Here is a 25464-nt window from a genome sequence, read left to right on the forward strand (position 1 = left end):
TATTTTTGTAGCAGTGACATAGCACAGAAGTCTGGGTCCAAAACATCGTTGCTCTAGCTCTTATAGTCTTTGAGCACTAGGCGCTGAAGGGGACGGACAGACGGACGGACGGACAGACGGACAGACAGACAGGGCTCAATCGACTCGGCTATTGATGCTGATCAAGAATATATATACTTTATGGGGTCGGAAACGACCTGTTAAGGGTTAATCAACATCAACATATACCGTCTCACTCACACTCACTATACTATGTGCCCTTCACTCGCACTTATTGCTAGCATACGTTAAGGGACTAACTTTTGCCGACAAGACCACCTTGTATAATTGCATCATGAGCCAGTGTGTGACGCTTTCGTTGTATGAACTGGCACATCTATGTATATACTGTATGGTTAGTGGTTGTATGAACTGGCACATCTATATACTGTATGGTTAGTGATGGAAGGCAAAAGAGAAATGATAAAGCGCTGCCACCTCGGACAAGTCTCGACATAAATGCTTGATTTATAATCGTGTTTGATTAACTAAAAATATGTAAAAGTGAAACGTAAACTCTTAACGAGGCAATAAATCAATTAAAATACGTTTAGAAATGAATAAAGTATCTACATATATGAAACTATGTGACTAGGAAACCGTGTTCCGGCAGTCTGGCAGCCTCATACGAAAATGGCGAACACGAGCACTGCGCGATGAACGACGAGCTGAAAAAATAATTATTGTTTTAAATTCCGTTTTGCCACCGAAATTCCTTGTCCTCTCTGGACTGTGCGTTGCGGAACTCGGAACTGGAGCTAATCGAATAATGAAACGAGCAAAGTGCAACAACAGCAAGTGCAATGAGCATGGCCAGCCAAAAAGAATAAATTAAGTTTGCAAATTATGAAAAACCAATCGCTCTGACGGTCGGTGCGTGCGTGCGCGTGTGTGAGTGTCAGTGCGAAGAGAAAAAGGTTAGCAATAACCGTGTAGAAATACAAATAAAACGAAAAATTAATAAAGCAAAAAAACTGGCGGTAAACACGTATGTGTTAGTGTGTGAGCAACAGCTACAGCTACTACGATCGCCGTGCACTAGGACTACGTAATACGTAAGCGAGAAGGCGGCAAACCCACAGCACCCACAACGCAGCACAGCATTTATGCAAAAGAGCAACAAATTGAACGCTGGAGGCAGCGATGAGCTCGTCCCACCCATTGCAGCAATACCAGTAGCAGAATCCGCAGCAGCAGCAGCGAAATAAGCGCAAAACGCAAAAATATAAATAGCGAAAAGGTAAGTCGGCAGCAGAAACAACAAATCTAAAAACGAGGGGGAACGTTGTGAGTTGCAGCGGACACCGCAACTCTACAGTTATACCCGATACTAAGTCGGTATGGCTCTCCTCCGGCAGACGCCGCTAATATTAAACGACACGACAAAGAGTGCGTGCGAGAGAGACAGAAAATCAGTCTGAGCGTGACGTCGAGGGCTGCGTAGCCAGTGCAAATTGATTTGTTTCTTTTGGCTATAAAAATGATCTGATCTGATCCAGATTCAGCAATCTGATAGATATGATCATTATCTATGATTCTGCGTTTTTAGTTTTCTCGTATCCTCAATATTGTGGATGCAACAGATTTTCGTCTTTTGTGGGGGCGGAAGGGGGTGGGGCGAAATTTTGAGATATACGTTTTAAAGTGAGATCTAACAGGAGTGCGGATACCAAATTTGGTTACTCTAGCCTTAATAGTTTCTGAGATTTTTGAATATCCCCAGATTTTCGTCCTTTGCGGTGGCGGAAGGGGGTGAGGCGAAATTTTGAAACAAACTCGTCTCGGTCCGATACATTAGGAGTGTGGATACCAAATTTGGTTGCTCTAGCTTTTATAGTCTCTGAAATCTAGGCGCTAATGTTTTACTCTAAGCAAAGCCGCCTATGCTACGTGTGTGTTAGAGAGAGACAGGGCGAGAAAAAATGAAATTGTTTTCTTGATGCTGGCTATAATAATAATACGATCCAATTCAGATTCCGCAGTCTTAAAGATATGGTCATTCTCTACAATTCTACGTTTTTGGTTATCTCATATCTTTAAAATTGTGGATGCCACAGATTTTCGTCCTTTGTGGGGGCGGAAGTGGGCGGGGCGAAGTTTTGAAATATTTTTGTAGCAGTGACATATCACAGAAGTCTGGATCCAAAACATCGTTGCTCTAGCTCTTATAGTCTTTGAGCACTAGGCGCTAATAGGGACGGACATACGGACAGACGGACAGACGGACACACAGACATGGCTCAATCGACTCGGCTATTGATGCTGATCAAGAATATATATACTTTATGGGGCCGGAAACGATTCCTTCTGGACGTTACACACATCCACTTTTACCACAAATCTAATATACCCCAATACTCATTTTGAGTATCGGGTATAAAAAGAACGAGGGGGAACGTTGTGAGTTGCTGCGGACACCGCAACTCTACAGTTATACCCGATACTAAGTCAGTATGGCTCTCCTCCGGCAGACGCCGCTAATATTAAACGACACGACAAAGAGTGCGTGCGAGAGAGACAGAAAATCAGTCTGAGCGTGACGTCGGGCGCTGCGTCGCCACTGCAAATTGATTTGTTCCTATTGGCTATAAAAATGATCTGATCTGATCCAGATTCAGCAATCTGATAGTTATGGTCATTATCTATGATTTTGCGTTTTAGTTTTCTCGAATGTGCAATATTGTGGATGCAACAGATTTTCGTCCTTTGTGTGGGCGGAAGGGGGTGGGATGAAATTTTGAGATACACGTTTTATAGTAAGATCTAACAGGAGTGCGGATACCAAATTTGGTTACTCTAGCCTTAATAGTCTCTGAGATTTTTGAATATCCCAAGATTTTCGTCCTTTGCGGGGGCGGAAGGGGGTGTGGCGAAATTTTGAAACAAACTCGTCTCGGTCCGATATATTAGGAGTGTGGATACCAAATTTGGTTGCTCTAGCTTTTGTAGTCTCTGAAATCTAGGCGCTAATGTTTTACTCTAAGCAAAGCCGCCTATGCTACGTGTGTTAGAGAGAGACAGGGCGAGAAAAAATGAAATTGTTTTCTTGATGCTGGCTATAATAATAATACGATCCAATTCAGATTCCGCAGTCTTAAAGATATGGTCATTCTCTACAATTCTACGTTTTTGGTTTTCTCATATCTTTAAAATTGTGGATGCCACAGATTTTCGTCCTTTGTGGGGGCGGAAGTGGGCGGGGCGAAGTTTTGAAATATTTTTGTAGCAGTGACGTATCACAGAAGTCTGGATCCAAAACATCGTTGCTCTAGCTCTTATAGTCTTTGAGCACTAGGCGCTGAAGGGGACGGACAGACGGACGGACGGACAGACAGGGCTCAATCGAGTCAATCGACTCGGCTATTGATGCTGATCAAGCATATATATACTTTATGGGGTCGGAAACGATTCCTTCTGGACGTTACACACATCCACTTTTACCACAAATCTAATATACCCCAATACTCATTTTGAGTATCGGGTATAATAAGAGTTGGCGCTCGCCAAAGCGGGCAGTGCGCAGGCCGAGATCTTTGTGAAACGTAACGAAAAAACTGAATGAAGAGGAAGACAATTTCAATTGGATTCAATTGCAAATAAAATTTGTTCAGCATTACATTTACATACACTCCGAGGGGGCACTGTGACGCCCCCAGCCGCAGCTCCCTCCCCTATCACCAGAAGCCACTTGCACTTTTGATTCGATTCCCGCTCTCGTGCGCGCTCGCTCTCTCACTCACCCACTCTCTTCGTCTATTGTGCTTCGCAAAGTTTTGCGACGAACAAGAACAATAATAATCAAAACAAAAATGTTTAAAATCCATTTTCTTCGCCTCTGTTTCTCTCCTCTGTCCTCACCCACCACACCACCTCTCACTCACTCATTCCGCAGCGCGCTGTCATTTGTCTTGTGCTGCTTCATCGTAGCGGCCAAGCGACCAAACAGCTGGCTCGCTTGCTCATGCACTAATATCCAAAGAGACGCATCGAAACCGAAGTTGCCCGAAACAGGTACAGTGCGTCAAATATGATTTTTCATACGAATAGTCGATTATTATTTTAAGTTTATTTTCGTGTGCGTTTTATTCGGTTTAATCTTAAAAATATATCGCGTAAGAATAGCTTTACGTTTTTTTTGGTATTATCATAGCGTGCCTTGCCATTAATACGTTTGCTCAAAAATAGTTTAAACACACAGCTGATCTATCTAGCAAAATTCAAAATAAATATGGGCCTCAAAACAAAATTGCAATGGTTAGATTTGGTTTTCAACATTGCAATGACTGTTGTTATGATTGTTCTATTGGCCTAAGCGGAGAATGAGATGAGACCAAGGTGCCCCCGCCCGACGCTCGTGAACCTGTGTGTGTGTGTGTAGAGGGTGCCACGGGATAAGAGCAAAAATATTCAAGAGCAATGAAAAGTGAAAAAGACTGCACACACAACACACACACACACACAATATCCATTTGACAAATAAACGGCCAGGAGAAGGAGCAGGAGGAAACCGAAGGAGGCTCCAAGAGGCGGCCAGTGGGATGTGTGTGTGTATGTGTGCAAGAGCAACAGGGAGCCGCCGAAAAGAAATTTCGATTGGTGTAGTACAAGAAGAAAAAAATAAAAGGCGAGGAGCTTTAGCAACAGGAACAAAACAACAAACAACAAATCGGCCGCGTAATATGCGATTGCTGATTAGAGAGAGAGAGAGATAGAGCGCGGTCGAATTTGAGAGTGGGTGGCAGCACCGTTTCTTGTTCCTTTTCACATTTTTTCTGACACCGTTTTGTTTTGGTTTCGCATCTTTCGGATGGAAGGGGGTGGGCCAAAAGAGAAAGGCGACAAAGGAAACCTGTTTGATGTGAAATAAAGGTGGATCTGCGGTGCAGGGATTATGCGCTTGCTAGAGCAGGACAACGACTATCTTGACAACCTACCTTATAATTAATGTACTCTGGGCTCTCTCCTGCGGTTATTGCACTGTTTCGGGCATGCAACTTGCCACAGAGCAGATCCGAATTGCGGTTGCAGCTTAACCCTTTGGTTTCCCACTTAGTTACCTCTTGTGGCATGGCTTTGGATGAACTTTATGGCCCGCCATGGGTTGCCTGCCATTTCCAGCGAGAACTTGGTTTCGGTCTGGCTAGTAGCCCCTCCCCGCTGCACGTAGCCGTTAAATTCTATTTGTATGGCTTTTACGGCAGTGAAGGGCCTCTTGGAGGAGCATAGCATCCTTTGCACATTCCACATTTTCGACAATGCCCCAACAACAGACAACAGACCAGGCCTGGACTGGCCTGGCCTGGCCCCAATACGTGCCATTGAAAAAAATAACTGAAACTGGTTTCGGTTTCCTTCTTTTTCCCGGCCCCAGCCTGGCGTCGCAGCCCTTTTTATTGAAAATGCGCAAAACCGAAACTTTTCTGAATCGCACAATTGTGTGTGGTGCCCCAACGATGGTGCTGCGACTCCAAATGCAAGGAAATTTGTGCAAAAACGAAATAAATATCTAATAAGTCCTTAGACGGCAGGCCATCAGATATACCCCCCCCCCCCACCCCCCCCCACCCCTGTCCATCGATAAGGCATCCTACCTGTCTTCGGCTCTCCCCACACAATGGCTACGATTCCATCATCTTGCAACTTCAACATGTGGTTGTGTGTCGTCGTCCCTGGTCTCAGTTGCATCGGGAACTTCATTCCGCAACGAAGTGGAAACGGAAGATTCTTTTCTTTTCTAGATTGATTGATGAAAGTGGATTGTGGATGTGTGCTGTGCAGCCAGCCAGATACATAAATACATATATACGTACATACATTTTCCTGACGGTTCTCGTGTTTTTCCAGCGGGGCTGCCGGCACCGGCATTAGCACTGAGCCTTGGACGTGTTGAACACGTCACTGGAGCCACAACAGCAGCAGCATCTCAACAACAAAAGAAGCTTGAGGAGCAAACAACCATTGAACCCACGGGACAAACCGGAGCAAAAATACACAGAAAGCCGAGGAGGAACGTAATCAGAGAATCAAGCAAAATGGCTGCCGTACGAGGACATCAGTACTTTAGCCTGCGATGGAACAACTACCAGAACACGATGACATCCGTGTTCCAGCAACTGCGCGAAGATCTCTCCTTTGTCGATGTGACCTTGTCCTGCGAACACGGATCCCTCAAGGCACACAAGGTAGGTGGTCCGGTCCCGTCCCCGGCCCCGTCCCCCGTGATATGCCGTGACATTAATCTTGCAACCCTTTCCAGGTCGTACTCTCCGCCTGCTCGACGTACTTTCAAAAGCTTCTGCTCGAGAACCCGTGCAAACATCCAACAATCATCCTACCCGCCGATATCATATTCACAGATCTGAAAACAATCATCGACTTCGTCTACCGCGGTGAGATTGATGTCACCGAATCGGAACTACAGGTGAGTTCGCGCTCAACCGTAATTAGGATTAAGGAAAACTCTGGGAGAATTTATTGAGAGAATTGCAGAGAACTTGAACCCCTTTTTACAATGTGCAAAATTATTCGAATATTCCTAGTAGCGTTCGAAAAGGACGCCCCCCTTTTTGCCCCCACTAGTCCACTGGGAAACTGCGTCTCCCAATGACACATCCCTACCGTAAACAGGCTATTTCTATCTAATCCAAAGTCGACAAAGAATTATGTTTTCTGTTTATATAAAATATATACATAAAAGATATACCCCCTTAAGGGACAATTTATAATGGAAATTTATTCAGTTTATAAACAATTTTTTGTATTTTTATACCCGATACTCAAAATGAGTATTGGGGTATATTAGATTTGTGGTAAGAGTGGATGTGTTTAACGTCCAGAAGGAATCGTTTCCGACCCCATAAAGTATATATATTCTTGATCAGCATCAATAGCCGAGTCGATTGAGCCCTGTCTGTCTGTCCGTCTGTCCGTCCGTCCGTCCGTCCGTCCGTCCGTCCCCTTCAGCGCCTAGTGCTCAAAGACTATAAGAGCTAGAGCAACGATGTTTTGGATCCAGACTTCTGTGATACGTCACTGCTACAAAAATATTTCAAAACTTCGCCCCGCCCACTTCCGCCCCCACAAAGGACGAAAATATGTGGCATCCACATTTTTAAAGATACGATAAAACCAAAAACGCAGAATCGGTGAGGATGACCATATCTTCTACAGTGCAAAATCTGAACCAGATCGAATAATGATTATAGCCAGAATCAAGAAAACAATTTCATTCTTTCTCGCTCTGTCTCTCTCTAACACACAGGTTTCATGGTCGGTTTTGTCAATTGCAAAATATGAGTTCAAGGATCTCAGAACCTATAAGAGCCAGAGCAACCAAATTTGGTATCCACACTCCTGTGATATCGGACCTTGACCGTTTCGTGTCCAAATTTCGCCACACCCCCTTCCGCCCCCGCAAAGGACGAAAATCTGGGGCATCAATAAATCTCAGAGACTATTAAGGCTAGAGTAACCAAATTTGGTATCCGCACTTCTGTTAGATCTCACTATAAAACGTATATCTCAGAATTTCGTCCCACCCTTTTCCGCCCCCACAAAGGACGAAAATCTGTTGCACCCACAATATTGCACATTCGAGAAAACTAAAAACGCAGAATCATAGATAATGACCATATCTATCAGATTGCTGAATCTGGATCAGATCAGATAATTTTTATAGCCAAAAGGAACAAATCAATTTGCACTGGCTACGCAGTCCCCGACGTCACGCTCAGACTGATTTTCTGTCTCTCTCGCACGCACTCTTTGTCGTGTCGTTTAATATTAGCGGCGTCTGCCGGAGGAGAGCCGTACTGACTTAGTATCGGGTATAAATTTAGAGTTGCGGTCTCCGCAGCAACTCACAACGTTCCCCCTCGTTTTCTTTCTTTTCTTGTATTTGTATTTTTTATGTTTACGATAACTATTGAAAATACCTTTTGAGAGCATTTCCTGTGATTTAATTGCTAAATATATACTTCTATAATCTTATAGAAGAACTTATATAAGTTCTATATAATCTCCTACGTCTTCTACTACGCTATCCCGTCCTTTGTCCCATTCCTCTTGAACCTCCTGAACATTTATCAAACTTGTTGGTTATATTATTGTTGGCAATATCCGAATAGCTCTAAAGATAATAAACCATTTCAGTCCATCAGAGTTATTCAGATAAAATCAACAAGCTGATAACAGTTTTATTTGGTTCGAAATGAATCAATTTCTTCGATTGTTCCAGAGTTTTATACTCTTTCTAACGCTCTAGAACATATAAAAATCATCTGCACGAAACCATCTTCGGTGTAGATGGATTTTCATGTCAGTCGACTTTTGTGATGTGGGAAATATTTTCTGAACTTTGAATCTCTGGTAATCTTTGCAAATCTCTTAAAATATTCATAACTTTCGATATTTATATCCTCAAATGGGAAAATAATGCTAATTATTTCTATTCCGTTTAACATTTATTATTGTATTGAATCCCAAACGCAGAAATGTCCATACGATAGTTCCTCCAAAACGGCAAAAACTTCATATTTCGATATATCAAAGGATCTGTAAAGCCTAATGGATTTGGATTATCGAAACTACTATCGTATCGAACATTTCTATGGTCTTTGAGAGCTTTTTAAAAAGGGTGTTTTGAATATCCGATTATCCACTGACATAATTAGATGAAATACCGAAATCTTCTCTAAAACCACGGCGAATCTTTGTTGTATTCAAAACCCATTTAACTGGCTGACACACGCGAAACGCACTGTACACACAATTACCGCCTCCTAATCGGTTTGTCAACAAACATCAGGCTAGCAAACAGCCTCGGAAATATTGTTCTTGTTTAAATTGAGCACAATAATACTAGAGAGAGGGATAAATTATTGTCAGGGTCGTTTTTATCGGAGTCTCTCTCTCTCTCTCTCTGGCCCCACTTTGCTTATACCTAGCCTACCCCACCCCTACCCCCCACTGGGACCTGTTCTCGTCGATGCCTCGCTTTGGGGCTTTGCATTTGACGAGGAACGCCCCATTCTAATTGTCATTTGTGTTGTGCGCTTCATTAACTATTGCCGCTAGTGGGAGGGGGGGCAGATTCCTCCATACCCACTGTTCGGAGCAGAACCCAGCCGATTAGCTGCTTGCCAAATAGCACCTAATTCTTGGCCCTCAGCCGCTTATTTTGTTTGTTACTTATGTCTATGTCACTCATTTGTTTGTTAAAGCTCTGCGCTTGCTTGCCCTGCTAAACGCTCTCTGCCAGCTCGCTCTTCGCTATCTCCGCTTTGCGTCTGCCTACCGACGTCGGCCGAGCGAAGCTGCGCTTAGCGATCGGAGCGGCAATGTAAAGGGCAGGCAAGCCACACTTGCAATTTGGATGTCACGCATTAAAGAACATATCGTAATTTTATTTCTGCGCCGAGTTTTATTTAATTCGAAATAATTAGTCGGCCGATTGGGGATAAAAAACATTATCTCCACATAAAATTTGGTGACCCCGACGTGATCTCTGAGTTGCAGTGTCAATTAATAATCATTCGCGATCGACATTCGTTAGCCCTAGCAAATTTTCGGCGGTTAAGCACAATTCGGTGCTCAAACCCACTTACATACACCTACATACACGCATTGCTGGCTATTAATTTCTCTGTCGCGACAATTCGGTCAGTGCAGTGCGGTAGGCAGTGCAGCGAACTCACTAATACACACAAGCGGAGTACAAAGCGGAATAGGACAGCTCGCACAGCCGCACAGCTAAAGGCATTAGCTGTAATCCCTTTGCTTTCGGTTCCCACCTTTATACGTATACAGGGTGTCTCTTTTAAAACCTCAACATGGCAGCACCTGAGCCCACCAATGTCGCGAACACAGCAATGCCGAGTGATGTAGATTTCTACAAGCACAAGGCCGAGTCCATCGCGCGCCAACTAAAGGCCATGGATCGCTTTCTCACCAAGGAAGAGCTTGCCGAGTTAGATGAGGCAGAACTTCAAGCTCGCTTAGAGCAGATCGAGCGAATGAATGCGGATTTCGATGCCGCTCAAACGAGCCTTGAAAGGCTGGATTTCCTGCAGTTAGCCCATGATGCCCGGCTGGACTTTTCGAATGTTTATGTCAAGGTTAGGTCCAGGCTGTCGCGGGAGTTGATGGCTGCTCGCACGGTAAATGTTGCCAATTCAACGGCTCGGCATACTCTCGAGGGGAATTCGTCGTTGTTCGCCTATAATAGTATAGGCCGTTCTCGAATGCCCGAGTTGCAGCTTCCGCGATTCGGTGGGAGCTACATGTATTGGCCAGAATTCCACGCGATGTTTTCGACAATGGTGCACAAAGACCATCGTATACCAATCATCGAAAAATTCCAATATCTTCGTGGATGTCTAGATGGTGCTGCGCTGGATACGATTCGTTCCTTGGAACTTTCTGAGGAGAATTACGACAAGGCGTTGAATTTACTAATGTTGCGATTCGATAATAAACTGTTACATTTTCAGGCACACGTCAAGGCTATTTTCGGGCTGCAAGGGGTGGAGAAGGGCTCGGCTATCGGCTTGCGCGCGCTCAGCGATAAAATCAATTCGCACTTGCGTGCACTTCAGACCTTGGCGACCCCGCAGGAGATATCCGATGGGTTGCTGATCTTCATCATAGGCACGAAATTGGACCACAAGACCAAGGAGAAATGGGAAGAGAACTTGCCGACGTCAGGATTGCCTCGGTGGTCAAGCATGGCCTCATTCTTGGAAGCAAGATGTCGGATGCTGGAAAATTTGGGATCGGCTATGGTAACAATTCCTAGCCAGCAGGTGGGAGAAAGTAAACCTAGCACCCTAATCCCCTCCATTAACGATCATAATAGCTCAACATGCAAGTATTGCAAATCCTCCGATCACTACATATCCCGATGCCAGGCATTTATAGATCTCCCTGTTTTTTCTCGATACAAGGAGGTGAAGAAGCGCCATTTATGTCTAAACTGCCTCAACAAAGGCCATTCATTGCAACGCTGCAAGTCAGGGGCATGTAGAAATTGCCAAGCCAAGCATCACACACTGCTCCACATGCAGTCGGGCGCTGACGCTGAGTTGCCGTCGCCGAGCACGGAATCGACCCAGCATGATCCTGCAAGTGCCCTAGTAGCAAGCAAATATATTAGCCCTCCCCCCTCGAGTCAAAAATCTCTGCCTATCCAAAACGTGCTGCTAGCTACTGCAATCGTATATGTCAGGGGCCGTTTTGGATCGCTTATTCCATGTCGTGCCATTTTAGATTCCGCTTCTCAGGTTAACTTTATAACATCGAGACTCGCCAATCAGCTGCAGTTAGATCCTCACCCGTCTCACGTTAAAATCGCCGGTATTGGAGAGTCAATTCTACCATCCAGCAAGGCTGTGGACATCGTCCTGCAATCTCAAGACGAAAGCTATCGCGGTTTCCTCTCTGCAATTATCACTGCCTCAATCACAGGAATGCAGCCTAACTTCGGCCTAGACGCAAAGGATTGGCCAATGCCAAATAATCTAAAACTGGCTGATCCTAATTTCGCCAAGCCCCAGCGTGTCGATCTGTTGATAGGTGCTGGTTTGTTCTTCGAATTAATGTGCGTTGGACAGATTCGACTGTCAGACCAATTGCCAACATTGCAGAAGACGAAACTTGGCTGGATAGTGTCAGGAAGTATTAAAAACTCTGAGAAAGCCCGTGCGGCGCTAGCAGCCGTTGAAGATCCCCCTGTCATCTCCGCTTGCGAGACTAATTTGTGCGATATTGTAAGGTGGTTTTGGGAAGTCGATGGAGATTATTCGCCCTCATCAATTTCGGAGGAAGATGTTCATTGCGAACAGCATTTCGTCACAAACTGCATTCGCCTAGAGTCCGGAGCTTACTCCGTGCGTTTGCCAACCAAATTCAGTCTAGAGGAATTAGGAGAATCGTATCAGCAGGCGCTACGTAGATTTCTCAATTTGGAGAGGAAGCTAGCAAAAAATGCACAGCTTAAGGCAAAATATATGGAGTTTCTCCAGGAGTATCGTGATTTAGGACACATGTCGCCAGCTTCGCGGCAGTCAGACCTCCCGCAGTACTTCTTGCCTCACCATTGCGTCCACAAGCAGGATAGTACAACCACCAAATTACGCGTAGTGTTCGATGGATCTGCCAAAACAGCGTCTGGAGTATCACTGAATGATGCGCTAATGGCTGGACCCACCATCCAACCTAAAATTCTGATAACTCTGCTTCGTTTCCGCTTTTTTAAAGTCGCCTTGTGTGGCGATATCTGCAAAATGTACCGCTGTGTACGCGTTTCCCATCCCGATACGCACGTGCAGTGCATCCTATGGCGCAATGACCCGAAGGAGGAGATTCAGGTGTTCAAGTTGGAGACTGTTACTTACGGAACCAAACCTGCCGCTTTCTTAGCAATTCGTGCTATGCATCAATTGGCAAATGATGAAGAGTTGCGTTTTCCGCTTGGCGCTGATGTTGTTCGAAGAGATTTCTATGTCGATGATCTCATATCTGGAGGGGACAGCATTGATTCTGTCATCAAGATTCGTCAGCAGGTAAAGGAGCTACTTTCGAAAGGATGTTTTCCCATACGTAAATGGTGTTCCAATGAACCCGCTGCTTTGGAAGGCGTATCGGAGGCGGATCGCGAAAAGTTCCTTACCTTTCATGACGGGACTGAAGTAACCAAGGCGCTTGGTCTAGTTTGGGATCCCACCACGGACAATCTTCTGTTTAGCTTCGCTCACGTCGGAACCGCTGCAGGCCCAACCTCGAAGCGTTCGGTCCTGTCTACACTAGCTAGGTTCTACGATCCTCTAGGGCTCATCTCTCCCATCATCACAAAAGCTAAAATATTTATGCAGTCGCTATGGAACGAAAGCCTAAAGTTGAATTGGGACGAAAGCCTGCCCCAGGATCTACATACGACTTGGATTGAGCTGACTTCGCAGTTGTCGATGGTTAAAAACTTTAAGTTTCCACGTTACGTGCTTCGGCAGCAAGCCAGATTAGAAATGCACGCGTTTTGTGATGCGAGCCAAGCAGCATATGGCGCCTGTGTATACATGCGTTCGGAAGCTCTTGGCATTGTGCAAAGTCATCTCTTATGCTCTAAATCCAGAGTCGCGCCCTTGAAAAGTATGACTATCCCCAAGCTTGAGCTGTCCGCTGCCCTCGTATTAGCCGAACTAGTGTCCACCATAGTTAAGGGATTATCAGCTCCATGCCAAATACATTGCTGGTCGGATTCGTCCATAGCCCTTGCCTGGATTCGAGAATCACCATTGAATTTTAATATATTTGTTTCTAATCGAGTTCAGCGGATTCAGGAGCTCACCGCTGGAATGACTTGGCATCACGTGCCCACAAAGTTGAATCCTGCCGACATCATATCACGTGGATCCACGCCCGCTGAACTAATGGATAGCAGCCTTTGGATCTCTGGACCACCATTCTTGCGTCTTGAGAGCTCAGAGTGGCCTGCAGGCTTGCAATTGCCGACCGATGTACCAGAACGTCGTCATGCAGCATTGGTTGTTTCAAACGAAAGGGATGTATCGTACGATTGCAAATTTCAAAACTCATTCGGATCCATGCAGCGCGTCTTTGCTTACATATATCGATTCTACATTCTCAAGGACAAAGGCATAGCGCGGTCGAAGGGTCAACTTACCGTAATCGACATCAAAAATGGTTCGCATTTCCTCATAAGGGCAATACAGCAGCAACAATTTTCGGAAGAGATAAGGGCCCTCGCCAGCAAACAGGCCCTACCCCCAAAAAGCACGATGGCCTCACTGAATCCATTTCTGGATAGCTTTGGATTGCTGCGTGTTGGAGGCCGCCTCCAAAATGCCGAATTGGACTAAGGGACATCCTGTCACTGTCTCTATTATTATCTTCTTTCACGAAAGGTTTCTCCACGCAGGAGCTCAAGGATTGCTCGGACTGCTTCGGCAAAAATTCAGCCTATTGGTGGACGCAAATATGTTGCGGGAATCATTCGCAAATGTGTTAGATGCTTTCGTTTGAAGCCAGTGCTGAGGGAACATATCATGGGAAACTTGCCTGCGGATCGCGTAAGGACTAATCCAGCATTCCACACAACGGGCGTTGATTTTTGCGGACCCTTTTATCACAAGTCGGAAGTCAGAAGCAGGCCTCCTATCAAATGTTACATCGCTGTCTTCGTATGCTTTAGCACCAAAGCAACTCATTTGGAAGTCGTTCGGGATCTATCTACAGAATCCTTTCTGGCAGCATTAAGGCGTTTTATAAGTCTACGTCCCAAACCTCGAATCATCTGGTCAGACAACGCTACAAATTTTGTAGGAGCAAAAAATGAGCTTTTGGAGCTTCGGCAAATGTTCCTCAGTGATCCTCATACGTCGGCTGTGTCACATTTCTGCGTTTCTAGTGGAATCGACTGGAAATTCATCCCCCCTCGCTCACCTCATTTTGGGGGTTTGTGGGAGGCGGCTGTTAAAGCAGCTAAATATCATTTTCATCGCATCGTCGGGACCTACATTTTAACTCTTGATGAAATTCAGACCTTGGCTTGTGAAATCTCTGCTTTGTTAAATTCCCGTCCGCTTTATGCAATTACAGAAAGTCCCGATGATCTAGATGTGCTCACGCCAAACCACTTTCTCAATGGAGCCCCGAAAGCTGCATTCGACGAGCCAGATGTGGCGCATCTCCGGGTCAACCTACTTAGTCGATGGCAGCGGCTGTGTCAAATGAAGCAGGCGTTTTGGAGAAAATGGAGCACGGCGTATCTTTCGATTCTTCAGGAGCGGAGCAAGTGGCGGTCATCGTCTCCAAACATCAAGCTAGGAACGCTCGTCATGATCAAGGAGGAAACGCTGCCACCATTAAGGTGGCCGCTTGGCCGCATTGAGAGCGTCATACCAGGAAAAGATGGAACCATCAGAGTAGCCGTCATCCGCACTCAAAAAGGCCTTTTCAAGAGGGCCGTTGGAAAAATAGCGGTTCTGCCCCTTCAGGATGGATCTGTTGAAAGCCTTTGCCTTCCAACGGGGGGTGAATGTTCGGAGCAGAACCCAGCCGATTAGCTGCTTGCCAAATAGCACCTAATTCTTGGCCCTCAGCCGCTTATTTTGTTTGTTACTTATGTCTATGTCACTCATTTGTTTGTTAAAGCTCTGCGCTTGCTTGCCCTGCTAAACGCTCTCTGCCAGCTCGCTCTTCGCTATCTCCGCTTTGCGTCTGCCTACCGACGTCGGCCGAGCGAAGCTGCGCTTAGCGATCGGAGCGGCAATGTAAAGGGCAGGCAAGCCACACTTGCAATTTGGATGTCACGCATTAAAGAACATATCGTAATTTTATTTCTGCGCCGAGTTTTATTTAATTCGAAATAATTAGTCGGCCGATTGGGGATAAAAAACATTATCTCCACACCCACCTCTATATTAAGAGTAGATGATACATACGTACAAATATACACCCCATATGGCATATGGAACGTACTGATATTGAATTCCAGACGGGTGCATGCTCAAGGGCAGGGCGATCGATCGATCGATTTCTCCTGATTTCTCAACTTCAATGAAAACAAAACAATCTTAAACTTTTCCCGTTTTTCCGATCTTCATACAATTTATGAAGTATACTATAAAAGCAGACATTAAATTAGAGCTTGTTGAGTTTTTGTTTGGAATTTACAGGGGAACAAATCGAGGTTTTCTCGAGTGAAATATATGTATGTATAACAGAATCGATTTTGGTGGTTCTAAAAAGTAACATGTGGTGGTTTATTTGCCTGCAGATAAAAAGGTTCTGTGTAGAACATATAGAAAGACACATTTTATACAACCGTAAACGTGTATTCAGCTCCATTCTCTCCGCTATAAATCGGCTTTATCACTAGTCGCTCTGGCCATATAACCGTTGGGTTTAGCCATATGGCAGTTCTTGTGATTATTTTCCATATGGCAATTCCATAGACACGTGTAATATCGATCGGCTAAAGTCTTAGCTGATCAGATTTAATATTCGTAAACTTCGTCAAGGGTTAAAGATTTGGATATCCGTTTATGTGGGCGCATAGGTTGTTCCTTTACCATACAGAGTACATTTCTCTTGACCATGTTAATTGAGATTGAAGGACTTGCCTTTCATGGAGTCCTGCAATTAGGTATTTTCTGGCGACAACTAACATAATTTCCGTATCGCTGTTAAGTGCTAACATTAGCTTATTTAAGCATCAACCATTTGAGCCGAGACACCAACCATTACAGCGGCGGTACAGTGGTGGCGGCGGCACTGCATGGAACGTGTCTACGCTGACTCTCTTCTCTCTTGAATTCGCACTCAAGTCGCTGCAGAGCAACACAAAAAAAATGGCTCAAATGTTGGTCCAGGGGTCCACCACCCTCAAGCTCACACGCACACACACACATATGGCAATGCTTCTTCTTCTTCTTGCGGCGACTGGCAGACGACTTCCCATTCATGCTGCCTGCTCTTTCTCCCACTCCCACTTCCTTCTCCCTTGCTTGTTGTTTTTGTCACAGACGTGCGCTCCATTTTTATATTTTCGCTGCAAAAGTTTTGCCGGCCATCTGTGATGGGCGCCCCACCACTCGGTCCTCTGCTCTCTCTCGCTGTCACTCTCTTTCTCTCTGTGCCCCCAAACCCCTCTTTAACCTCCACAAGTTGCCGATTTTTTTCGTTCTCTTTCCCATTCTCCTGATGTTTGTTGGCCAGTCGAGGGGGGGAATGGAGGCCTTACGACTACAGCTACGATGACGATGGCTGTGTTTGTATCTCTTTCGTTGCCGTTGTAGTCGCCGTCGTCGTCGTCGTCGCCGTTGTTTCTGCACATGTTCTTGGAGTTTCGCGTGGCTCCTTCTCCTTATTTTCCTCCCTTACTTAATGTATTCAACTTTTTCGCCCATATTTATTTTCTGTTTCGCGCAGTTGTTCCTCTTGTTGTATTTGCCCTTGTACTTTTGTGTGTTTTGCTTGTCCGCTGTGCGTCGCCGTCGACCGCAACTTCTCTGTCCCCTGTCAGAGTGTGTGTTGGGTCGCTTGCATGTGTGTGCGTGACGTCGTCGTCGTCATCTTGCTTGGTGCGTATTTCGGCTTTTGCTTTTGCTTTTGTACGGTGGCCCCTTTATTTTTTTTGGCGCGTCTGATTCGCTTTGAAAATGTATGGCTGCGCTGCTGTTCCTCAAATGCGGGACGGGACCGGTCACTGGACTGGAGTCTCCGGAACGATGTGCATTGATGTGTTCTGTTCCCAAAAATTTGTTTTACAAATGTACTTTTGTTTCGTTACGCAAGGAACCACACACCACACGTTTTGCATAAATTGTGTAGAAAATAATTTAAACAAGGTTCACCCTAAATATGGCTCTGCTCTTTTGCTAATTAATTAAAGCCAGGCTCACCCTATTCCGCTCTAGTCTATGGGATATTGTTTCCCCTTTGGCAGCACTCAGCGTTGCCACCTGGCTGGCATTTTTTTTGCACTTTTTTGGGGTTAAGCTTAGATTCGATTTTTGCTAAGCGTTAATTAATGCTGGCGCTGCTTTAATGCTTTTAGCAAACGTGGTCAACGTGGACACACACAAGCCTGCCTACGAGCAAGACGGTGCTACCAGAGAGCACGAGGTCGGCCTGAGTTCGAACCCAGGGGAGAGGAACTCCGATCAGCGAAAAGAGCCCTTAAACGTGCCATAAAGGAGAGCAAGTCAGCCTGCTTCAGGCAGATATGCGAGGAGGCGGACGTCAACCCTTGGGGGACGGCATATAAGGTCGTCACCAAGAGGATAAGGAGCCAGTCAACACCGGAAGTGACCTGCCCGATCCTGCTTCGTAGCATCGTGGAGGCCCTATTCCCACAGCACCCGTATAGGTAGGAGAGCGTCTCGAGCCAAGACTCCGAGCTGTGGCAACAGATTTCTGTTGAGGAGGTGATAGCGGCTACCAGGAGAATTGGGGATAAAAAGGCACCAGGACCGGACGGTATCCCAAACAAGGCATTGAAGCTTGGAGCAACCACCAGACCAGAAGTATTTGTTGACACGTTCAACAAATGCCTACGGGAAGGAGTGTTTCCAGAGCAGTGGAAAGTGCAGCGGCTAATACTTCTACCCAAAGGAAATAAGTCCCCGGAGGAACCATCAGGATACCGCCCAATATGTTTGCTGGATACGGTCGGCAAAACCCTGGAGAGAATCGTCTACAACCGACTGCAAGTTGTGATCCAGGAGAAGGAGGCCTTATCGGAGTCCCAGTACGGATTCCGGAAGGCCAAATCAACGGTCGACGCCATCAAGGCAGTCACCGACATTGCATCCAGAGCGACCGAGGGAATAAGATGGAGATTTGGCACAAAGGAGTACTGCGCGGTGGTGACCCTGGATATCTGTAACGCGTTTAACTCAGCGAACTGGTCTCGGATAAACGAGGCGCTCGGGAGAATTGGAGTTCCCACCTACCTGCTTCGGATAATAGCCAGCTACCTGTCGGGTAGGGTACTGAGGTACGAGACGGAGGAGGGACCAAAGCTCTACAGGGTGACAGCCGGAGTTCCACAGGGATCAGTCTTAGGACCTCTACTGTGGAACATAATGTACGACGACGTCCTGAGACTCCAGCTCCCGCAGGGATGCACGCTTGTCGGTTTCGCTGACGATCTCGCCCTGGTCGTGGTAGCCAAAGAGCTCCGAGATGTCGAGGCGACGGCCAACGAGGCAATCCGGATCGTATCCAACTGGAGGAAAAACGCGGGATTGGACCTGGCTGGCCACAAAACGGAGGCTGTACTCATCACGAGTCGGAAGAAGGTGGAGTACGCGACGTTTCGCGTGGGTAATGCGACTATTAAGTCGCAGGAGGCAATCCGGTACCTAGGCGTGATGCTGGATAACCGATTGAACTACCGGGCCCACATCGAGTACGTGAGTCAAAAAGCCTCCCGGATGCAGGCAGCACTCGCAAGGATGCTCCCCAATATTGGTGGACCCAAGGCAGGTCGTCGCTTACTCCTGGCGAGAGTAGTGGCCTCGATCCTACTGTACGCTGCGCCGGTGTGGTCTTCAACCCTATCCGGCAACATGAGTCTAAGAAGAAAGATGTCAGTGCCATATCGGCTCTGCGCTCTTCGAGTAGTGTCTGGATATAGGACGGTGTCGGATAACGCAGCCCTGGTCCTCGCGGCCATGATACCGGTGGATGACGCATGTATATGAAGCGCGCGCAGGGATGCGAACTAATGCATCGCTAGAGACCATCCGTGCGTCGGAAAGGCGGGCGTCGATAGAAAAATGGCAGGCAAGATGGGACACGGCCACAAATGGACGGTGGACCCATAGACTAATCCCGGACATTGAGTCATGGATAGGGCGGAGAAGCGGAGAGATGAACTACCACCTCACCCAATTCCTGACGGGTCACGGAGGATACAGGAAGTATTTACATAGGTTCAAACACGAGGATCCCCCCGAGTGTCCTGAGTGTTCGAATGAGAGCGAGGATCCGGAGCATGTGATCTACCACTGCACAAGGTACCGCTCAAGTGCAGAGTATTTCCCACGACCAGAGGAGCTAATGGCGTTCATGACGGAGTCCGACGAGAACTGGCAGCGCGTTAGCAACACCCTAATAGCCATCCAGAGCGATCTGAGAAGATGCGAAAGGGAGCGACGCGTAGAGGAGAGTGCCTAACGTAGGCAACCCATCCCCGCGAAGTAATACTTTGCGGTGATCCCGCGGGGAATGAGGTGTGCAGGTGTCCGTGGTGGTGAGTTTAGCTGTGAAGCCCCGAAGGGGTAGTCCAGTTCGTTGACTGGTACGGGCCGGTCGCGTCTCTTAGAGATTCTCACCCACCGTGGCGTATCCATGGAAAAAAAAAAAAAAACACACACACACACACACACACACACACACACATACATTGCATGAGCTGTGTGTTAAAGCAAAGACTATACAATACCAAGATGTCGCATGAGGAACAAATGCTTTTTCAATTTTCGTTTGACGCTTCACGGTACGGGCGCGCGGGGCTAGTACTTCAATTCTCTTTTACGCTACCTTCGCCTCCGAAATGCTACTCGGCTTCGTCAATGACTCGGTCAGCGTCGAGTCGGTGTGTCTCGAGAGAAAGAATACAAAAACAAAATATGAATCGTTGACGACGGGAAGCCATCTGGAATGACTCAGCACATTGATGCTCGACTTGAATTTGGATGGTCCGATTTTTTGGTTTATCTTGGTGCTCTGTTTTGGTTTTTTGGTTCAAAAAGTCGTTGGTTGTAATATTTATTGACTTTTTATTTATTATTTATTATTTTCTGACTGACAACATACTTTTTATTTTTAGGAATATATTTTTTAGATTTAAGTTCTTTTTTTTAACTTTTTTATTTCAGCCAGAAGCCTGGCATTTCTTTTTATAAAAGTTATTTGACTTAGATTTTTTTTTACATTTTTCGCAAATAGATACTTCTTTTTCTGCAACAATTTCGGGCTCAATAAATTCAACAGAATTATTTTCCAGTTCAATTTCTAAGTTCAAAATTGGAATAGCTTCGCTTTTCAACTTTTTCTTCCCTATATATGCGCTAGAAAAATGATCATCGCATATAATCAGTTTTTGTTCATAATTCTCCAGTGCAACACAACATTTTTCGCGCCAAATTTGACCAAAAATGCTGTCTGCAGGCGGAAAATTAAACATTTTTATACCAGGATTGGTACGCCTTGATTTTTGGCATGTCTTCACAATGCATCACCTTTTCTTATTCCGCTCATATTTTTTTACAACTGATTGCAATGATTGCTAAACAAGAAGTGAAGAAGCGAGCCTGGCACGAGGTCGAGCCAACCCAGAAATATGCTTGTAGTTATGTGTATATGTGTGTATGTCCTAGGTCGGCACGGCCATAAACCGGTTTCGCCCGCAGCATATACGGCCTTTAGCTTCACACACAAGCGCACTGAAAGCATGTCAGTGTCTGCGTGCCGAAACCGTAGGGCAGCGTGGTCGCTGATGTCTATGGCGCGGCACAGTGGGGACTCAGCCGAAATAGTCAAAAAATTGTATGAGTGCTTTAGATAAATTTAATGTACGCATCTAATAGAGAATTTTCCAATCGAATTTTCAAGATAGTTTTAGTTTGGGAGATATAAGCACTCAAAGTTTAACATTTTTTCAGTGTGCAAATATTTATTGACTAACTAACTAATATAGCAAGCTGAGACGGCCAAAGGTCCCACTGTGCCGCTCCAAAGACATCGGCGATCCGCGACCACCGCTTCGACGGTGCTGTTGCCGAACAGACGAAACCGATGGGCAGCGGGGTCGCGGTAGAGACGAAGTACAGGCGAAAAGGGAATTGAAACCCCGCGCGCTCCCTCGTGCCTTTTGGGTCCTAATGTTAGGACCCGCCATAGAACAGCTTTTTGGTCGCTCATGCAACATCTTGGTATTGTATAGTCTTTGGTTAAAGTATCAAGGTGCGGACGCGTTTTTCCCGGTGCTCCCGTGTGGACCGCAAATAGCAGGAAAACCTGCAGGAAAAAAGCTCGGTCAGGAAACAGGCGGACACAGGGTAGGACTACGTACCAAATGGTCACCTATAGCGCGCACAAACTCAGCCCAGCGTAATAATCCAGACTGACGGGCATCCTGCGAAAAGCACACGCGAGCGGACAGCAAAAGGGAAATGGCAGGCTACCAACCTGCCCGTAGCACCGAACCCAGTAAGGTGCTCCGTATGGTATACTGGAAGCCACTTAAGAATTTTTCTGCTGTAGGGCTGACGGAAACGGCATTCCATGACCTCAATAGGCAGCTTGATACGCTGTTGAAATGGCTCATGGGCTAACGTCCTTGCCGCCCCCGTCCCGTTAAAACCATGGCAGGCCTCTTCTAACGCTCGGCAGCTGCGCCCTTAAGTTGGCTGCGTAGGTTTGGTTGATTCCATCCCAATCAATACCGATCTGGCACTGAACTCTGCAGCCCATAAGGCCCAGAGTCAACCCTCGCATGGACCTCACTCTCGGAAAGATACCCATGGGATCATGAAGGTGACTACGCAATACAGCTGTCGACAACGGACTAGAGTTGGGACCCACTAAAGTAAATGACTTCAACTATCAATAAATTGACTGATGTGCTGAATTCTCAGCAAATCGAGATTTCAGAGGACGTGGTATTCGGGAGACGGAATATCATAGGAAGATCGCCACCTAAATCTGCACCGGCGGCCGAAAGAGTCGCTCGAATCGCACAGAGGACTGGGAGCAAGACCCAGGAGTCCCTGCCCAATATGAGGGAATCACTCATCAGCCTAGGCGAGAGAGTAAAAGAATTGACAACCATGATGAGCGAGCAGCGGAACGTTAACACTGCCATGAGGGATCTCGCGGCAGGAATAGCAGACCTGCAAACAACGGTGGTTAAATGCTGGGAGAGCTCGACCAAGGAGAAACCCTCCAATGAAGGGAAAACGCTGAAGGGAAACCCACATATGGTAGAGAGGGCCTCACAGACCTCGCCAGAGAGTGAGGCGGATAAGAGAGGAAGCGTGTACAAGCGGGTACGAGAGGAGTCACACAAGAGCAGGCGTTTCTCACCAAAGCGGCACAAGGGACCGCCGCAGATCCGAGTCCCCCACAAACTGATGCTGCCAGACCCAGGTCAAGGACATGCGACAGCGGGCGGCGAGAGCACTCCCACAACCGCACCAGTAACCAGAGGGGATACCCCCAGTAGTAAGCTGCAGAAGTGGCAACTCGTCGACAGAAAATCAAAGCGGGAGCGGACCGAAAGGAGACACAGGCCGAATGTCATAATCATCCAACCTCAGGGCAACCTAACATACAGCGATATGCTGCGGATTGTCACCAGTAACCAGAGGGGATACCCCCAGTAGTAAGCTGCAGAAGTGGCAACTCGTCGACAGAAAATCAAAGCGGGAGAGACAAGGCCGGATGTCATAATCATCCAACCTAAGGCATACAGCGATATACAGCAATATGCTGCGGATGGTCACCAGGTGATGTGGAGGTGATGCAAACAGACAAGCTGAAGGCCGTCAGCGAAAACGTCAACCGGGTCAGGGATCTCGACACCCTGGTCACAAAAGAGGATGTTGTTGCTGCAATTGCAAAACAGGCGGGGCAAGAGGTGGTTACCAGTGCGGTCAAAAGCCTTAGACAGGCCTTCGCCGGCACGCAAATGGCAATAGTTTGCCTCCCACCGTCGGTCGCCAAGGAACTGCTCAAAGAGGGTATGCTGAGGATTGGTTGGACCAGATGCCGGGTCAGTGAACGGCAAGCACAAAGCAGATGCTATAAATGTCTACAGTTCGGCCATATAGCGGCGAACTGCACAAGCGCTGTTGACCGCTCGGGCTGCTGCCTCAAGTGTGGCGAGAGCGGCCACAAAGCAGCAACGTGCCAAAAGGAGCCAAAGTGCTCTGTATGTACAGAGGGAAACCGGCAGGACACCAAGCACTATGTTGGCAGCAGGAGATGCCCAATGGTGCAGGGAGGCGCTCGTACCCAGCGTATAAAGTGAAGTTCCTGCAACTGAACCTAAACCATTGCGCGGCAGCTCAAGATCTGTTGAGCCAAACGACCAGGGAGGAAAAGGTGGACGTAGCTATCCTTAGTGAGCCGTACAGGACGAGGAGTGACGCTAACTTTGTAGTGGATGCTTCAGGAAAGGCGGCGATCTGGGTCTGCGGAAGACGGCCGAGCCGGATGGAATCAGTGGAGTCCGCAAATCACTACGTCAGAGCTAAGATCGAGGAACTCTGTTCCTGATGTTCAGCAGATGCTGGGCGGAAGGAATCTTCCCGGAGCGGTGGAAGCTACAGAAGCTAGTGCTGATCCCGAAGCCAGACAAACCGCTAGACAAGCCCTCGTTCTACAGGCCGATATGCCTATTGGACACCGCGGGAAAATCCTCGAGAAGATCATGTGCACAAGGCTAGAGCGAGCCATCCAGCGAGGGGGCGACCTGTCTCCAATGCAATTTGGCTTCCGCAGGGGCCACTCCACACTAGACGCGCTATCAACGGTGGCAGACATTGCAGCAAAGGCAATCGAAGGCACCCGTTGGAAGGGCGGTGCAAAAAAAAAAATTCTGTATAGTGGTGACACTAGACTTACGAAACGCGTTCAACACTGCCAACTGGGATTGCATCCTGAGGGCGCTAACGGGCTTTGGAGTTGAAGGCCACCTCATGCGCATGGTCCAAGACTACTTCCGGGACCGGGTGCTAATGTACGAGACTGAAGAAGGTACTAAGAGACACGAGATAACTGGTGGCGTCCCACAAGGATCGGTCATTGGGCCACTACTTTGGAACGCTATGTATGATGGCATCCTGCGTCTGCAAGTACCCGAGGACACGAAAATGATAGGGTTCGCCGACGACGTGGCACTAGTGGCCGTATCAAAAAATCTCAAGGATGCGGAAGGCAAATGTGACGCCTCAATAAGGAGAATCAGAGAGTGGCTGGGCTCCGCTGGGCTACAACTGGCCGACCACAAAACGGAAGTAGTCCTGATCAGCAGCCGAAAAAAAACCGAAACAGCGCTGGTTAACGTGGGATCTTGCAGGATAGAGTCCGTGAGAGCCATACGGTACCTGGGAGTGATGCTGGACACACGGCTATGCTTTCGTGAGCACCTCAGCCAGGTGAGCATAAGAGCTGCGGCACTGGGCAGGGCACTAAACGAAATAATGCTCAACACGAGGGGCCCGAAGCAAGGACGGCGGCTCCTACTACACAACGTGCTAAAGGCTACAATACTATACGGTGCAGCGGTCTGGGCGAAGGCGGCCAACACAAAAGCCTATATGAGGAAGATCCAGGCAACATATCGGCTGGGAGCCCTGCGAGTATGCAGTGCTTTCCGCACGGTATCCGACGACGCGGCTCTGATCATTGCTGGGACGGCACCAATCGACCTTTTAGCAAGGGAGGCGGCCAAAATATAATCGCAGCGAAGAGATATAGCGCCGGCGGAGCCAAATAGGGACGCAATCGGACAACGGGAGCGGCAGCAAACAATGGCCGAGTGGCAGCGCAGATGGACGGAGTCAACGAAGGGGAGATGGACGCACACCCTAATCCCAAGAGTCGAAGAGTGGTGCAAGCGAAGTCACGGGAGTGGAAGACGCAACTTTTAAGCGGCCACGGTTGCTTTAAAGCATACTTGCATAGGTTTGGCCACGAAACAGACGGAGAGGGTCCTGCCTGCGACGGAACGCCAGAGGACGCGGAGCACATACTCTTCAACTGCGCGAGATTCGCAGCGGAGAGAGAGAGTATGGAGGACTGCTGTGGAGAAAGGCTGACAAAGGAAACACTGGTGAGAGCGATGCTGGAAGACACGCGCAAATGGGAGGCTGTATGCAACTTTGCGTGCGT

At 47.2% G+C, this 25464-nt stretch overlaps 1 protein-coding gene across 1 annotated transcript; it reads left to right on the forward strand.

Annotated features, from left to right (window-relative positions):
• Positions 1–831: 831 nt before the first annotated feature.
• LOC117192269 (broad-complex core protein isoforms 1/2/3/4/5-like) lies at positions 832–14689 on the forward strand. The gene is made up of 4 exons (XM_033396923.1): positions 832–1279; positions 5884–6221; positions 6296–6460; positions 14653–14689. The coding sequence occupies exons 2-4, from the start codon at positions 6072–6074 to the stop codon at positions 14668–14670; spliced, it is 333 nt and encodes a 110-aa protein (XP_033252814.1). The 5' UTR covers positions 832–1279; positions 5884–6071; the 3' UTR covers positions 14671–14689.
• The last annotated feature ends 10775 nt before the right edge of the window (positions 14690–25464 follow it).

This window comes from Drosophila miranda (assembly GCF_003369915.1).
Source record: "Drosophila miranda strain MSH22 chromosome Y unlocalized genomic scaffold, D.miranda_PacBio2.1 Contig_Y2_pilon, whole genome shotgun sequence".
Lineage (NCBI taxonomy): Eukaryota > Metazoa > Arthropoda > Insecta > Diptera > Drosophilidae > Drosophila > Drosophila miranda.

What these genes read in the sequence shown, in the direction of transcription:
- LOC117192269 (XM_033396923.1), top strand. Translation starts at nt 6,072, where the DNA reads ATGGCTGCCGTACGAGGACATCAGTACTTTAGCCTGCGATGGAACAAC. An exon ending in GATCCCTCAAGGCACACAAG is followed by an intron (nt 6,222 to 6,295) that starts GTAGGTGGTCCG and finishes AACCCTTTCCAG; the next exon opens with GTCGTACTCTCCGCCTGCTC.